Here is an 18,889-nt window from a genome sequence, read left to right as displayed (position 1 = left end):
CACAGACCTCCTGACATCACTCACTGTACAGACCTCCTGACATCACACACTGTACAGACCTCCTGACATCACACACTGTACAGACCTCCTGACATCACACACTGCACAGACCTCCTGACATCACACACTGCACAGACCTCCTGACATCACACACTGCACAGACCTCCTGACATCACACACTGTACAGACCTCCTGACATCACACACTGTACAGACCTCCTGACATCACACACTGTACAGACCTCCTGACATCACACACTGTACAGACCTCCTGACATCACACACTGCACTGACCTCCTGACATCACACACTGTACAGACCTCCTGACATCACACACTGTACAGACCTCCTGACATCACACACTGCACAGACCTCCTGACATCACACACTGTACAGACCTCCTGACATAACACACTGTACAGAGCTCCTGATATCACACACTGTACAGACCTCCTGACATCACACTGTACAGACCTCCTGACATCACACACTCTACGGACCTCCTGACATCACACACTCTACGGACCTCCTGACATCACACACTGTACGGACCTCCTGACATCACACACTCTACGGACCTCCTGACATCACACACTGTACAGACCTCCTGACATCACACACTGTACAGACCTCCTGACATCACACACTGCACGGACCTCCTGACATCACACACTGTACAGACCTCCTGACATCACACACTGTACAGACCTCCTGACATCACACACTGCACAGACCTGACATCACACACTGTACAGACCTCCTGACATCACACACTGTACAGACCTCCTGACATCACACACTGTACAGACCTCCTGACATCACACACTGTACAAACCTCCTGACATCACACACTGTACAGACCTCCTGACATCACACACTGTACAGACCTCCTGACATCACACACTGTACAGACCTCCTGACATCACACACTGTACAGACCTCCTGACATCACACACTGCACGGACCTCCTGACATCACACACTGCACAGACCTCCTGACATCACACACTGTACAGACCTCCTGACATCACACACTGTACAGACCTCCTGACATCACACACTGCACGGACCTCCTGACATCACACACTGTACGGACCTCCTGACATCACACACTGTACAGACCTCCTGACATCACACACTGTACGGACCTCCTGACATCACACTGTACAGACCTCCTGACATCACACACTGTACAGACCTCCTGACACCACACACTGTACAGACCTCCTGACATCACACACTGTACAGACCTCCTGACATCACACACTGCACAGACCTCCTGACATCACACACTGTACAGACCTCCTGACATCACACACTGTACAGACCTCCTGACATCACACACTGTACGGACCTCCTGACATCACACTGTACAGACCTCCTGACATCACACACTGCACGGACCTCCTGACATCACACACTGTACGGACCTCCTGACATCACACACTGTACAGACCTCCTGACATCACACACTGCACGGACCTCCTGACATCACACACTGTACAGACCTCCTGACATCACACACTGTACAGACCTCCTGACATCACACACTGTACAGACCTCCTGACATCACACACTGTACAGACCTCCTGACATCACACACTGTACAGACCTCCTGACATCACACACTGCACGGACCTCCTGACACCACACACTGTACAGACCTCCTGACATCACACACTGTACAGACCTCCTGACATCACACACTGTACAGACCTCCTGACATCACACACTGTACAGACCTCCTGACATCACACACTGTACAGACCTCCTGACATCACACACTGTACGGACCTCCTGACATCACACACTGTACAGACCTCCTGACATCACACACTGCACAGACCTCCTGACATCACACACTGTACAGACCTCCTGACATCACACACTGTACAGACCTCCTGACATCACACACTGTACAGACCTCCTGACATCACACACTGCACGGACCTCCTGACACCACACACTGTACAGACCTCCTGACATCACACACTGCACAGACCTCCTGACATCACACACTGTACAGACCTCCTGACATCACACACTGTACAGACCTCCTGACATCACACACTGTACAGACCTCCTGACATCACACACTGCACGGACCTCCTGACACCACACACTGTACAGACCTCCTGACATCACACACTGTACAGACCTCCTGACATCACACACTGTACAGACCTCCTGACATCACACACTGTACAGACCTCCTGACATCACACACTGTACAGACCTCCTGACATCACACACTGTACAGACCTCCTGACATCACACACTGTACAGACCTCCTGACATCACACTGCACAGACCTCCTGACATCACACACTGTACAGACCTCCTGACATCACACACTGCACGGACCTCCTGACATCACACACTGCACAGACCTCCTGACATCACACACTGTACAGACCTCCTGACATCACACACTGTACAGACCTCCTGACATCACACACTGCACGGACCTCCTGACACCACACACTGTACAGACCTCCTGACATCACACACTGCACAGACCTCCTGACATCACACACTGTACAGAACTCCTGACATCACACACTGTACAGACCTCCTGACATCACACACTGTACGGACCTCCTGACATCACACTGTACAGACCTCCTGACATCACACACTGCACAGACCTCCTGACATCACACACTGCACGGACCTCCTGACATCACACACTGTACAGACCTCCTGACATCACACACTGTACAGACCTCCTGACATCACACACTGTACAGACCTCCTGACATCACACACTGTACAGACCTCCTGACATCACACACTGTACAGACCTCCTGACATCACACACTGTACAGACCTCCTGACATCACACACTGTACAGACCTCCTGACATCACACACTGTACAGACCTCCTGACATCACACACTGTACAGACCTCCTGACATCACACACTGTACAGACCTCCTGACATCACACTGTACAAACCTCCTGACATCACACACTGTACAGAGCTCCTGACATCACACACTGTACAGACCTCCTGACATCACACACTGCACGGACCTCCTGACATCACACACTCTACGGACCTCCTGACATCACACACTGTACAGACCTCCTGACATCACACTGTACAGACCTCCTGACATCACACACTGTACAGACCTCCTGACATCACACACTGCACAGACCTCCTGACATCACACACTGTACAGACCTCCTGACATCACACACTGTACAGACCTCCTGACATCACACACTGCACGGACCTCCTGACATCACACACTGTACGGACCTCCTGACATCACACACTGTACGGACCTCCTGACATTACACACTGTACGGACCTCCTGACATCACACACTGCACGGACCTCCTGACATCACACACTGTACAGACCTCCTGACATCACACACTGTACAGACCTCCTGACATCACACACTGTACAGACCTCCTGACATCACACACTGTACAGACCTCCTGACATCACACACTGTACAGACCTCCTGACATCACACACTGTACACACCTCCTGACATCACACACTGTACAGACCTCCTGCCATCACACACTGTACACACCTCCTGACATCACACACTGTACACACCTCCTGACATCACACACTGTACACACCTCCTGACATCACACACTGTACACACCTCCTGACATCACACACTGTACAGACCTCCTGACATCACACACTGTACACACCTCCTGACATCACACACTGTACGGACCTCCTGACATCACACACTGCACAGACCTCCTGACATCACACACTGTACAGACCTCCTGACATCACACACTGTACAGACCTCCTGACATCACACACTGTACAGACCTCCTGACATCACACACTGTACAGACCTCCTGACATCACACACTGTACAGACCTCCTGACATCACACTGTACAGACCTCCTGACATCACACACTGCACGGACCTCCTGACATCACACACTGTACAGACCTCCTGACATCACACACTGTACAGACCTCCTGACATCACACACTGTACAGACCTCCTGACATCACACACTGCACAGACCTCCTGACATCACACACTGTACAGACCTCCTGACATCACACACTGTACAGACCTCCTGACATCACACACTGCACGGACCTCCTGACACCACACACTGTACAGACCTCCTGACATCACACACTGCACAGACCTCCTGACATCACACACTGTACAGAACTCCTGACATCACACACTGTACAGACCTCCTGACATCACACACTGTACGGACCTCCTGACATCACACTGTACAGACCTCCTGACATCACACACTGCACAGACCTCCTGACATCACACACTGCACAGACCTCCTGACATCACACACTGCACGGACCTCCTGACATCACACACTGTACGGACCTCCTGACATCACACACTGTACAGACCTCCTGACATCACACACTGTACAGACCTCCTGACATCACACACTGTACAGACCTCCTGACATCACACACTGTACAGACCTCCTGACATCACACACTGTACAGACCTCCTGACATCACACACTGTACAGACCTCCTGACATCACACACTGTACAGACCTCCTGACATCACACACTGTACAGACCTCCTGACATCACACACTGTACAGACCTCCTGACATCACACTGTACAAACCTCCTGACATCACACACTGTACAGAGCTCCTGACATCACACACTGTACAGACCTCCTGACATCACACACTGCACGGACCTCCTGACATCACACACTCTACGGACCTCCTGACATCACACACTGTACGGACCTCCTGACATCACACTGTACAGACCTCCTGACATCACACACTGTACAGACCTCCTGACATCACACACTGCACAGACCTCCTGACATCACACACTGTACAGACCTCCTGACATCACACACTGTACAGACCTCCTGACATCACACACTGCACGGACCTCCTGACATCACACACTGTACGGACCTCCTGACATCACACTGTACGGACCTCCTGACATTACACACTGTACGGACCTCCTGACATCACACACTGCACGGACCTCCTGACATCACACACTGTACAGACCTCCTGACATCACACACTGTACAGACCTCCTGACATCACACACTGTACAGACCTCCTGACATCACACACTGTACAGACCTCCTGACATCACACACTGTACAGACCTCCTGACATCACACACTGTACACACCTCCTGACATCACACACTGTACAGACCTCCTGCCATCACACACTGTACACACCTCCTGACATCACACACTGTACACACCTCCTGACATCACACACTGTACACACCTCCTGACATCACACACTGTACACACCTCCTGACATCACACACTGTACAGACCTCCTGACATCACACACTGTACACACCTCCTGACATCACACACTGTACGGACCTCCTGACATCACACACTGCACAGACCTCCTGACATCACACACTGTACAGACCTCCTGACATCACACACTGTACAGACCTCCTGACATCACACACTGTACAGACCTCCTGACATCACACACTGTACAGACCTCCTGACATCACACACTGTACAGACCTCCTGACATCACACTGTACAGACCTCCTGACATCACACACTGCACGGACCTCCTGACATCACACACTGTACAGACCTCCTGACATCACACACTGTACAGACCTCCTGACATCACACACTGTACAGACCTCCTGACATCACACACTGCACGGACCTCCTGACATCACACACTGTACAGACCTCCTGACATCACACACTGTACAGACCTCCTGACATCACACACTGTACAGACCTCCTGACATCACACACTGTACAGACCTCCTGACATCACACACTGTACAGACCTCCTGATATCACACACTGTACAGACCTCCTGACATCACACACTGTACAGACCTCCTGACATCACACACTGTACAGACCTCCTGACATCACACACTGCACAGACCTCCTGACATCACACACTGTACAGACCTCCTGACATCACACACTGTACAGACCTCCTGACATCACACACTGCACAGACCTCCTGACATCACACACTGCACAGACCTCCTGACATCACACACTGTACGGACCTCCTGACATCACACACTGTACAGACCTCCTGACATCACACACTGTACAGACCTCCTGACATCACACACTGTACAGACCTCCTGACATCACACACTGTACAGACCTCCTGACATCACACACTGCACAGACCTCCTGACATCACACACTGTACAGACCTCCTGACATCACACACTGTACAGACCTCCTGACATCACACACTGTACGGACCTCCTGACATCACACACTGCACGGACCTCCTGACATCACACACTGTACAGACCTCCTGACATCACACACTGTACAGACCTCCTGACATCACACACTGTACAGACCTCCTGACATCACACACTGTACAGACCTCCTGACATCACACACTGTACAGACCTCCTGACATCACACACTGTACAGACCTCCTGACATCACACACTGTACGGACCTCCTGACATCACACACTGTACAGACCTCCTGACATCACACACTGTACAGACCTCCTGACATCACACACTGTACAGACCTCCTGACAGACCTCCTGACATCACACACTGTACAGACCTCCTGACATCACACACTGTACGGACCTCCTGACATCACACACTGTACACACCTCCTGACATCACACACTGTACAGACCTCCTGACATCACACACTGTACAGACCTCCTGACATCACACTGTACAGACCTCCTGACATCACACACTGTACAGACCTCCTGACATCACACACTGTACAGACCTCCTGACATCACACACTGCACGGACCTCCTGACACCACACACTGTACAGACCTCCTGACATCACACACTGTACACACCTCCTGACATCACACACTGTACACACCTCCTGACATCACACACTGTACAGACCTCCCGACATCACACACTGCACAGACCTCCTGACATCACACACTGTACACACCTCCTGACATCACACACTGTACACACCTCCTGACATCACACACTGTACAGACCTCCTGACATCACACACTGTACACACCTCCTGACATCACACACTGTACACACCTCCTGACATCACACACTGTACACACCTCCTGACATCACACACTGTACAGACCTCCCGACATCACACACTGTACACACCTCCTGACATCACACACTGTACACACCTCCTGACATCACACACTGTACACACCTCCTGACATCACACACTGTACAGACCTCCTGACATCACACACTGCACAGACCTCCTGACATCACACACTGCACAGACCTCCTGACATCACACACTGCACGGACCTCCTGACATCACACACTGTACAGACCTCCTGACATCACACACTGTACAGACCTCCTGACATCACACACTGCACGGACCTCCTGACACCACACACTGTACAGACCTCCTGACATCACACACTGTACAGACCTCCTGACATCACACACTGTACAGACCTCCTGACATCACACACTGTACAGACCTCCTGACATCACACACTGTACAGACCTCCTGACATCACACACTGTACAGACCTCCTGACATCACACACTGTACAGACCTCCTGACATCACACACTGTACAGACCTCCTGACATCACACACTGTACAGACCTCCTGATATCACACACTGTAGAGACCTCCTGACATCACACACTGTATAGACCTCCTGACATCACACACTGTACAGACCTCCTGATATCACACACTGTAGAGACCTCCTGACATCACACACTGTATAGACCTCCTGACATCACACACTGTACAGACCTCCTGACATCACACACTGTATAGACCTCCTGACATCACACACTGTACAGACCTCCTGACATCACACACTGTACAGACCTCCTGACATCACACACTGTACAGACCTCTTGACATCACACACTGTACAGACCTCCTGACATCACACACTGCACGGACCTCCTGACATCACACACTGTACAGACCTCCTGACATCACACACTGTACAGACCTCCTGACATCACACACTGTACAGACCTCCTGACATCACACACTGTACAGACCTCCTGACATCACACTGCACAGACCTCCTGACATCACACACTGTACAGACCTCCTGACATCACACACTGTACACACCTCCTGACATCACACACTGCACGGACCTCCTGACATCACACTGCACAGACCTCCTGACATCACTCACTGTACAGACCTCCTGACATCACACACTGTACAGACCTCCTGACATCACACACTGTACAGACCTCCTGACATCACACACTGCACAGACCTCCTGACATCACACACTGCACAGACCTCCTGACATCACACACTGCACAGACCTCCTGACATCACACACTGTACAGACCTCCTGACATCACACACTGTACAGACCTCCTGACATCACACACTGTACAGACCTCCTGACATCACACACTGTACAGACCTCCTGACATCACACACTGCACTGACCTCCTGACATCACACACTGTACAGACCTCCTGACATCACACACTGTACAGACCTCCTGACATCACACACTGCACAGACCTCCTGACATCACACACTGTACAGACCTCCTGACATAACACACTGTACAGAGCTCCTGATATCACACACTGTACAGACCTCCTGACATCACACTGTACAGACCTCCTGACATCACACACTCTACGGACCTCCTGACATCACACACTCTACGGACCTCCTGACATCACACACTGTACGGACCTCCTGACATCACACACTCTACGGACCTCCTGACATCACACACTGTACAGACCTCCTGACATCACACACTGTACAGACCTCCTGACATCACACACTGCACGGACCTCCTGACATCACACACTGTACAGACCTCCTGACATCACACACTGTACAGACCTCCTGACATCACACACTGCACAGACCTGACATCACACACTGTACAGACCTCCTGACATCACACACTGTACAGACCTCCTGACATCACACACTGTACAGACCTCCTGACATCACACACTGTACAAACCTCCTGACATCACACACTGTACAGACCTCCTGACATCACACACTGTACAGACCTCCTGACATCACACACTGTACAGACCTCCTGACATCACACACTGTACAGACCTCCTGACATCACACACTGCACGGACCTCCTGACATCACACACTGCACAGACCTCCTGACATCACACACTGTACAGACCTCCTGACATCACACACTGTACAGACCTCCTGACATCACACACTGCACGGACCTCCTGACATCACACACTGTACAGACCTCCTGACATCACACACTGTACAGACCTCCTGACATCACACACTGTACGGACCTCCTGACATCACACTGTACAGACCTCCTGACATCACACACTGTACAGACCTCCTGACACCACACACTGTACAGACCTCCTGACATCACACACTGTACAGACCTCCTGACATCACACACTGCACAGACCTCCTGACATCACACACTGTACAGACCTCCTGACATCACACACTGTACAGACCTCCTGACATCACACACTGTACGGACCTCCTGACATCACACTGTACAGACCTCCTGACATCACACACTGCACGGACCTCCTGACATCACACACTGTACAGACCTCCTGACATCACACACTGTACAGACCTCCTGACATCACACACTGCACGGACCTCCTGACATCACACACTGTACAGACCTCCTGACATCACACACTGTACAGACCTCCTGACATCACACACTGTACAGACCTCCTGACATCACACACTGTACAGACCTCCTGACATCACACACTGTACAGACCTCCTGACATCACACACTGCACGGACCTCCTGACACCACACACTGTACAGACCTCCTGACATCACACACTGTACAGACCTCCTGACATCACACACTGTACAGACCTCCTGACATCACACACTGTACAGACCTCCTGACATCACACACTGTACAGACCTCCTGACATCACACACTGTACGGACCTCCTGACATCACACACTGTACAGACCTCCTGACATCACACACTGCACAGACCTCCTGACATCACACACTGTACAGACCTCCTGACATCACACACTGTACAGACCTCCTGACATCACACACTGTACAGACCTCCTGACATCACACACTGCACGGACCTCCTGACACCACACACTGTACAGACCTCCTGACATCACACACTGCACAGACCTCCTGACATCACACACTGTACAGACCTCCTGACATCACACACTGTACAGACCTCCTGACATCACACACTGTACAGACCTCCTGACATCACACACTGCACGGACCTCCTGACACCACACACTGTACAGACCTCCTGACATCACACACTGTACAGACCTCCTGACATCACACACTGTACAGACCTCCTGACATCACACACTGTACAGACCTCCTGACATCACACACTGTACAGACCTCCTGACATCACACACTGTACAGACCTCCTGACATCACACACTGTACAGACCTCCTGACATCACACTGCACAGACCTCCTGACATCACACACTGTACAGACCTCCTGACATCACACACTGCACGGACCTCCTGACATCACACACTGCACAGACCTCCTGACATCACACACTGTACAGACCTCCTGACATCACACACTGTACAGACCTCCTGACATCACACACTGCACGGACCTCCTGACACCACACACTGTACAGACCTCCTGACATCACACACTGCACAGACCTCCTGACATCACACACTGTACAGAACTCCTGACATCACACACTGTACAGACCTCCTGACATCACACACTGTACAGACCTCCTGACATCACACACTGTACGGACCTCCTGACATCACACTGTACAGACCTCCTGACATCACACACTGCACAGACCTCCTGACATCACACACTGCACAGACCTCCTGACATCACACACTGCACGACCTCCTGACATCACACACTGTACAGACCTCCTGACATCACACACTGTACAGACCTCCTGACATCACACACTGTACAGACCTCCTGACATCACACACTGTACAGACCTCCTGACATCACACACTGTACAGACCTCCTGACATCACACACTGTACAGACCTCCTGACATCACACACTGTACAGACCTCCTGACATCACACACTGTACAGACCTCCTGACATCACACACTGTACAGACCTCCTGACATCACACACTGTACAGACCTCCTGACATCACACTGTACAAACCTCCTGACATCACACACTGTACAGAGCTCCTGACATCACACACTGTACAGACCTCCTGACATCACACACTGCACGGACCTCCTGACATCACACACTCTACGGACCTCCTGACATCACACACTGTACAGACCTCCTGACATCACACTGTACAGACCTCCTGACATCACACACTGTACAGACCTCCTGACATCACACACTGCACAGACCTCCTGACATCACACACTGTACAGACCTCCTGACATCACACACTGTACAGACCTCCTGACATCACACACTGCACGGACCTCCTGACATCACACACTGTACGGACCTCCTGACATCACACTGTACGGACCTCCTGACATACACACTGTACGGACCTCCTGACATCACACACTGCACGGACCTCCTGACATCACACACTGTACAGACCTCCTGACATCACACACTGTACAGACCTCCTGACATCACACACTGTACAGACCTCCTGACATCACACACTGTACAGACCTCCTGACATCACACACTGTACAGACCTCCTGACATCACACACTGTACACACCTCCTGACATCACACACTGTACAGACCTCCTGCCATCACACACTGTACACACCTCCTGACATCACACACTGTACACACCTCCTGACATCACACACTGTACACACCTCCTGACATCACACACTGTACACACCTCCTGACATCACACACTGTACAGACCTCCTGACATCACACACTGTACAGCACCTCCTGACATCACACACTGTACGGACCTCCTGACATCACACACTGCACAGACCTCCTGACATCACACACTGTACAGACCTCCTGACATCACACACTGTACAGACCTCCTGACATCACACACTGTACAGACCTCCTGACATCACACACTGTACAGACCTCCTGACATCACACACTGTACAGACCTCCTGACATCACACTGTACAGACCTCCTGACATCACACACTGCACGGACCTCCTGACATCACACACTGTACAGACCTCCTGACATCACACACTGTACAGACCTCCTGACATCACACACTGTACAGACCTCCTGACATCACACACTGCACAGACCTCCTGACATCACACACTGTACAGACCTCCTGACATCACACACTGTACAGACCTCCTGACATCACACACTGCACGACCTCCTGACACCACACACTGTACAGACCTCCTGACATCACACACTGCACAGACCTCCTGACATCACACACTGTACAGAACTCCTGACATCACACACTGTACAGACCTCCTGACATCACACACTGTACGGACCTCCTGACATCACACTGTACAGACCTCCTGACATCACACACTGCACAGACCTCCTGACATCACACACTGCACAGACCTCCTGACATCACACACTGCACGGACCTCCTGACATCACACACTGTACAGACCTCCTGACATCACACACTGTACAGACCTCCTGACATCACACACTGTACAGACCTCCTGACATCACACACTGTACAGACCTCCTGACATCACACACTGTACAGACCTCCTGACATCACACACTGTACAGACCTCCTGACATCACACACTGTACAGACCTCCTGACATCACACACTGTACAGACCTCCTGACATCACACACTGTACAGACCTCCTGACATCACACACTGTACAGACCTCCTGACATCACACTGTACAAACCTCCTGACATCACACACTGTACAGAGCTCCTGACATCACACACTGTACAGACCTCCTGACATCACACACTGCTACAGACCTCCTGACATCACACACTCTACGGACCTCCTGACATCACACACTGTACAGACCTCCTGACATCACACTGTACAGACCTCCTGACATCACACACTGTACAGACCTCCTGACATCACACACTGCACAGACCTCCTGACATCACACACTGTACAGACCTCCTGACATCACACACTGTACAGACCTCCTGACATCACACACTGCACGGACCTCCTGACATCACACACTGTACGGACCTCCTGACATCACAGACATCACACTGTACGGACCTCCTGACATTACACACTGTACGGACCTCCTGACATCACACACTGCACGGACCTCCTGACATCACACACTGTACAGACCTCCTGACATCACACACTGTACAGACCTCCTGACATCACACACACACTGTACAGACCTCCTGACATCACACACTGTACAGACCTCCTGACATCACACACTGTACAGACCTCCTGGACATCACACACTGTACACACCTCCTGACATCACACACTGTACAGACCTCCTGCCATCACACACTGTACACACCTCCTGACATCACACACTGTACACACCTCCTGACATCACACACTGTACACACCTCCTGACATCACACACTGTACACACCTCCTGACATCACACACTGTACAGACCTCCTGACATCACACACTGTACACACCTCCTGACATCACACACTGTACGGACCTCCTGACATCACACACTGCACAGACCTCCTGACATCACACACTGTACAGACCTCCTGACATCACACACTGTACAGACCTCCTGACATCACACACTGTACAGACCTCCTGACATCACACACTGTACAGACCTCCTGACATCACACACTGTACAGACCTCCTGACATCACACTGTACAGACCTCCTGACATCACACACTGCACGGACCTCCTGACATCACACACTGTACAGACCTCCTGACATCACACACTGTACAGACCTCCTGACATCACACACTGTACAGACCTCCTGACATCACACACTGTACAGACCTCCTGACATCACACACTGTACAGACCTCCTGACATCACACACTGCACGGACCTCCTGACATCACACACTGTACAGACCTCCTTCTGACTTAAACATTTGTATCCAGAAGTCATTGAGGCTTTTTTATAGCACTAAGTCACAACCAGTGACCACCATTAAGTTTCCCTTGAAGACATAATTTCTTACCAGTCACTGCTGACCCCTCCGTCCCCTGTTGTCCTCTTCTCTGTTTTATTAATGCCAGGGGGCTGGAAAATAAGAATATATTATTCTGTGACTTCATGTTTTCCTTAATGATATAATGATACAAAATCGGGATTCAATGAAGAAGCTCCCATTTATCTTGTGTTCTCAATAGATGAACAACACTTCACAGAGTAGATATGGAGACCTATGGTGGAGCCTATATAAGCCCCCACAGATCTCCAAACACCCCAGAAAGTTATACCCAGCATATCGGGGACTCACTCTTCAGGAGTCTTGAAAAGAGGGCACGTTGGTGGTGGTGGCGGTGGTGGAGGCGGCGGCGGTGAGATAGGTGATGCCACCTCCGATTCATTATCCACTGAGTTAGGTGAGATTTCTTTTCTCTCCAGTTCTTTTTCCAGGGATTTAACTGCAGGAACGTACAGTACATGTTGAGTTTATTCATACAGTATCCGCTCCTAAAGGTCTTTGATGGTGTAGGTTGGCCTTTTCCTACACGTACCCTCTGCTACATTGGTCTCGGTTCAGATCTATTATCCTGGTTGAACTATATGCTTGCCCTGGCAGAGGTCTTGGTCAATGGCTTTCTGTCGATGCCCTTCTCCACCTCTAGCAGAACCATCTCTACTGCCCCATTCTTCTCTTATCATTCTCACCCTCCATCAATGTAAACTCAGACATTACGGGCACATTACGGGTGACCATGGGCATAAGGTCACCACGTATGTTGACTACCCGCTGTTCTTTCTTGCTAACCCAACGGTCTTCCTCCCCAACTTCCTTGCAGAATTTCTTAGAGATACATCTATCTCTAACTATAAAATTACCTGTAGAAATTAAAGGGTACCTTTCATCAAAATAACTTTTCATATATTGTAGATTCATGTATGCAGAATAACTTTCCAATAGCATGTTATTAAAAAATATGCTTCTTTCTATAAAATTTTCCGCTTTGAAAAAAAATGACCACTAGGGGTCTCCCTACCAGTCCTGGCCGTAAGTCCTTTTTATAGCTCTCAGGCTGATTCTGGAGTCCTAAATCTCAGACTGCAGCCGAGACACAGACAAGCTGCCCGTGGCATAGAGTTTCAGGGTAGGGGAGATCCACTTATCGTTCGGGCTCCTCTGATCCCACAGTCTCCTACCCCCTACCCTGAAACTCTATGCCAGATGTCTCCCTACGGGACACATCCCCCCCCCCCCCCATATCCGTCTTTTTTTTTTTACCTGTTCTCAGGAACCCACGAGGAGGGGTGGGTTCAGTCGGTGAGCGGCGGTCCGTATTGCGCAACTTGCGCTTCGTCAGGCCCCACGGCGCGATACGGACCGTCGCCCACCGGCTAAACCCACTCATCCTCGTGTCAACTATCCACCTCCCTGCTATGTTGCTTTACCTGCATTGTCAATAAAGAAGATTTTGTTTGCATCTCTTGGTGTCCCAGGTGAGTGCTCCCGGTCTCGTGCTTTAGGGTGAATAAGTTCTTACTATTTTCTCTCTTCTCTCCTCATCCTGGCCCTCTTCTCTAGGAACTCTCTGTTAGCATCTCCCAAAAAGGAGTTGGTCAGTCCCAAAAGGCCAGATATAAACTGCTATCGTGATTGTACCGAGTTCCTACTACAACCATAGAATACCTCTTCACTCTGCCGGAGGGGCTGTGGTGAGGAGAGCACCCTCCTTTATGTATTCTAAAGTTGCCCGAAACATGCCTCGTTTTGGAGAGAGGTCTAAAGCCTGTCTTCCTCCTTCTTAATGGACTCCACTCTACGATTTTACTGCTCAACTGAATAATAACTATAAGATAGTCTCCTCCAGAACTGATTTTATTGGGTCCAGTTTCAAGACTCCAATGAATACAAGTATATCATATCTGCCTAAATTTCCCCCGCCCCTTTTTCTTTTTTTTCCTCTTTGCTGCCTACATTCCTCTACCTCCCACCATTTATCTTACTTACCCTCTTTTCAGTCGATCTAGACAGGTACGTTCCTCCTTTCCCTTTGTGGTGTCCTACCCTCACACATCTCTACTCATTGGGTAATCTGTGTCTATTTGGATGATAAGGTCATCTTTATCTTGGAAGACATTGACCCAATCCCAGTTCTGTACAATCGCAAGGATATTGACTGATGGGTTTTCTGGAGGCCACATTGGAGAGCCATGAGTTTCCATACCTCTTTCTTCTAGACGTGTGCACTTCTCCTTCGTTACCTTCACTTCTTCTTCTAGCTGACTTTTGGCTGCGTTTGTTACTTTCAGATCTTCCTGGATGGCGAGCAATTCCTCTTTCGTTGGCCGCTCGGATAACTCCTTCTCTAAACTTACCACCTGTTGAGAGTGAGGATGGTCATAAGGAGATCATGTTCTGCAACCAAGTGCCAAGACATAGTGGTCCTCGGAGCTCCATGTCCTTGGCTGGGCTTCTTTTCACAGTTTAGGAGGTGTATTGGGTCAGTTATGTTGGGACCCCTAGAGCTCTCAGCTGACAGTATCACATTAAATAGGCATAGATACAAAAGTTATGGAGAAAACTCTCCCTGTGGAGGGGAACACTAAGAACATGTCACGACTGGGCAGGATAAACCTACAAGGACCAAATAAGTGTCCTAGTTGATGTGTATGAGCTCACAAGGGCATCTGGTCACTAGTGATGAGTGGCATATGCCATATTCGAATTTGCGATATTTCGCAAATATATGGACGAATATTTGTCCTATAGTCGCGAAATTCACATTCGATATATTCGCGGTTATTCGATATATTTGCATGCGGAAAACTATCTACCTATCTATCTATATTATCCATCTATCTATCTGATATCGATCTATCTGATATCTATCTATCTATCTCATATCTATCTATCTATCTATCTATCTCTCTCATATCTATCTATCTATCTCATATCTATCTCATATCCATCTATCTCATATCTATCTATCTATCTATCTATCTCATATCTATCTATCTATCTATCTCATATCTATCTATCTATCTATCTATCTCATATCTATCTATCTATCTATCTATCTATCTCATATCTATCTATCTATCTATCTCATATCTATCTATCTATCTATCTATCTCATATCTATCTATCTATCTCATATCTATCTATCTCATATCTATCTATCTATCTATCTATCTCATATCTATCTCATATCTATCTATCTATCTATCTATCTCATATCTATCTATCTCATTTCTATCTATCTCATATCTATATATCTATCTATATATCTCATATCTCTCCTATCTATCTCTCTCTCTCATCTTTCTCTATCTATCTATCTATCTCATATCTATCTATCTATCTATCTATCTCATATCTATCTCATATCTATCTATCTATCTATCTCATATCTATCTATCTATCTATCTATCTATCTCATATCTATTCATATCTATCTATCTATCTATCTATCTCTCTCATATCTATCTATCTATCTATCTATCTATCTCATATCTATCTCATATCTATCTCATATCTATCTATCTCATATCTATCTATCTATCTATCTATCTCACATCTATCTATCTATCTATCTCATATCTATCTATCTATCTATCTATCTATCTATCTCATATCTATCTATCTATCTATCTATCTATCTATCTATCTCATATCTATCTATCTATCTATCTATCTATCTCATATCTATCTATCTATCTCATATCTATCTATCTATCTCATATCTATCTATCTCATATCTATCTATCTATCTCATATCTATCTCATATCTATCTATCTATCTCATATCTATCTATCTCATTTCTATCTATCTCATATCTATATATCTATCTATATATCTCATATCTCTCCTATCTATCTCTCTCTCTCATCTTTCTCTATCTATCTATCTATCTCATATCTATCTATCTATCTATCTATCTATCTATCTATCTATCTCATATCTATCTCATATCTATCTATCTATCTCATATCTATCTATCTCATATCTATCTATCTCATTTCTACCTATCTCATATCTATATATCTATCTACACAAGAAAAAAGAAAGATAGCCGGCACAACAGCCTAATACACGGGTGCACACTGCCATGGCATCAGAGTATATATCTATCTATCTATCTCATATCTCTCATTTCTATCTATCTCTCTCTCTCATCTTTCTCTATCTATCTATCTCATATCTATCTATCTCCTATCTCCTAATTTTCTTTAGTGACGATATTCGCTCTCCAGTCTAATACAGTAAATAAAAGACAAAAGGGAAAGCGCTCCTAGTGTGATAACGTTAAATCCAATATAATGTTTAGAAGCAAAACTGCTCACCGAAGTGAGTTGTACTACGACCAAGTACAACTATGGTGTAGGCTGTAGGAAATTAACCCTCGACGGGTGAAGTTAGGCAGCCGTTCCTGGCAACACAGGTAAAGCACTCACAAGAGGATCCCTCCAAGGAACAGCACAGGAATCACACTCACAGACTTCAATTGCAAAATGTTCTTTATTTCCCGGCATGCAACGCGTTTCGCTGGATAACCAGCTTCATCAGGCATGTTAGAAAAGGGACACACTAAAGGTATTTATACATAGAAAACATTAACCCATACGTTGCTGGAACAAACAATATGGGGAAAAATAAACATCAAAGGCCATCGTAAAGAAGAGAGTATCTAGGTATATACATACACATATATAAATGTGATAGTACAAATGATAAAAAATACATAAAAAAGTAGAATAAAAAAGTAGAATAAAAAATATATAAAAAATATTTTAAAAAAGGAAGAGAAAAAGGAAAAAAAAATAGCATAAAATAGAGCGGATACTGCTACACAGCGTTCTCAATCATTTCATTTAATCCATCAGG

General features: G+C 48.2%; 1 protein-coding gene across 2 annotated transcripts in view; it reads right to left on the bottom strand.

Annotated features, from left to right (window-relative positions):
* The window catches only part of LOC130318576 (shootin-1-like), a 56,436-nt gene that overhangs the window by 10,764 nt on the left and 26,783 nt on the right, over positions 1-18,889 (bottom strand). For both annotated transcript variants that reach the window (XM_056552897.1, XM_056552901.1), the window contains exons 10-12: positions 16,229-16,382; positions 14,320-14,467; positions 14,038-14,099 (exon numbers count right to left, since the gene is read on the bottom strand). In XM_056552897.1, the coding sequence (XP_056408872.1) occupies positions 14,038-14,099; positions 14,320-14,467; positions 16,229-16,382 (364 nt within the window). The remainder of the gene's footprint in view (positions 1-14,037; positions 14,100-14,319; positions 14,468-16,228; positions 16,383-18,889) is intronic.

The sequence above is a fragment of the Hyla sarda genome, chromosome 1 (assembly GCF_029499605.1).
Source record: "Hyla sarda isolate aHylSar1 chromosome 1, aHylSar1.hap1, whole genome shotgun sequence".
Lineage (NCBI taxonomy): Eukaryota > Metazoa > Chordata > Amphibia > Anura > Hylidae > Hyla > Hyla sarda.
The sequence above is the reverse complement of the archived record's forward strand: the minus strand, read 5'-3'. Positions and strand labels throughout refer to the sequence as shown.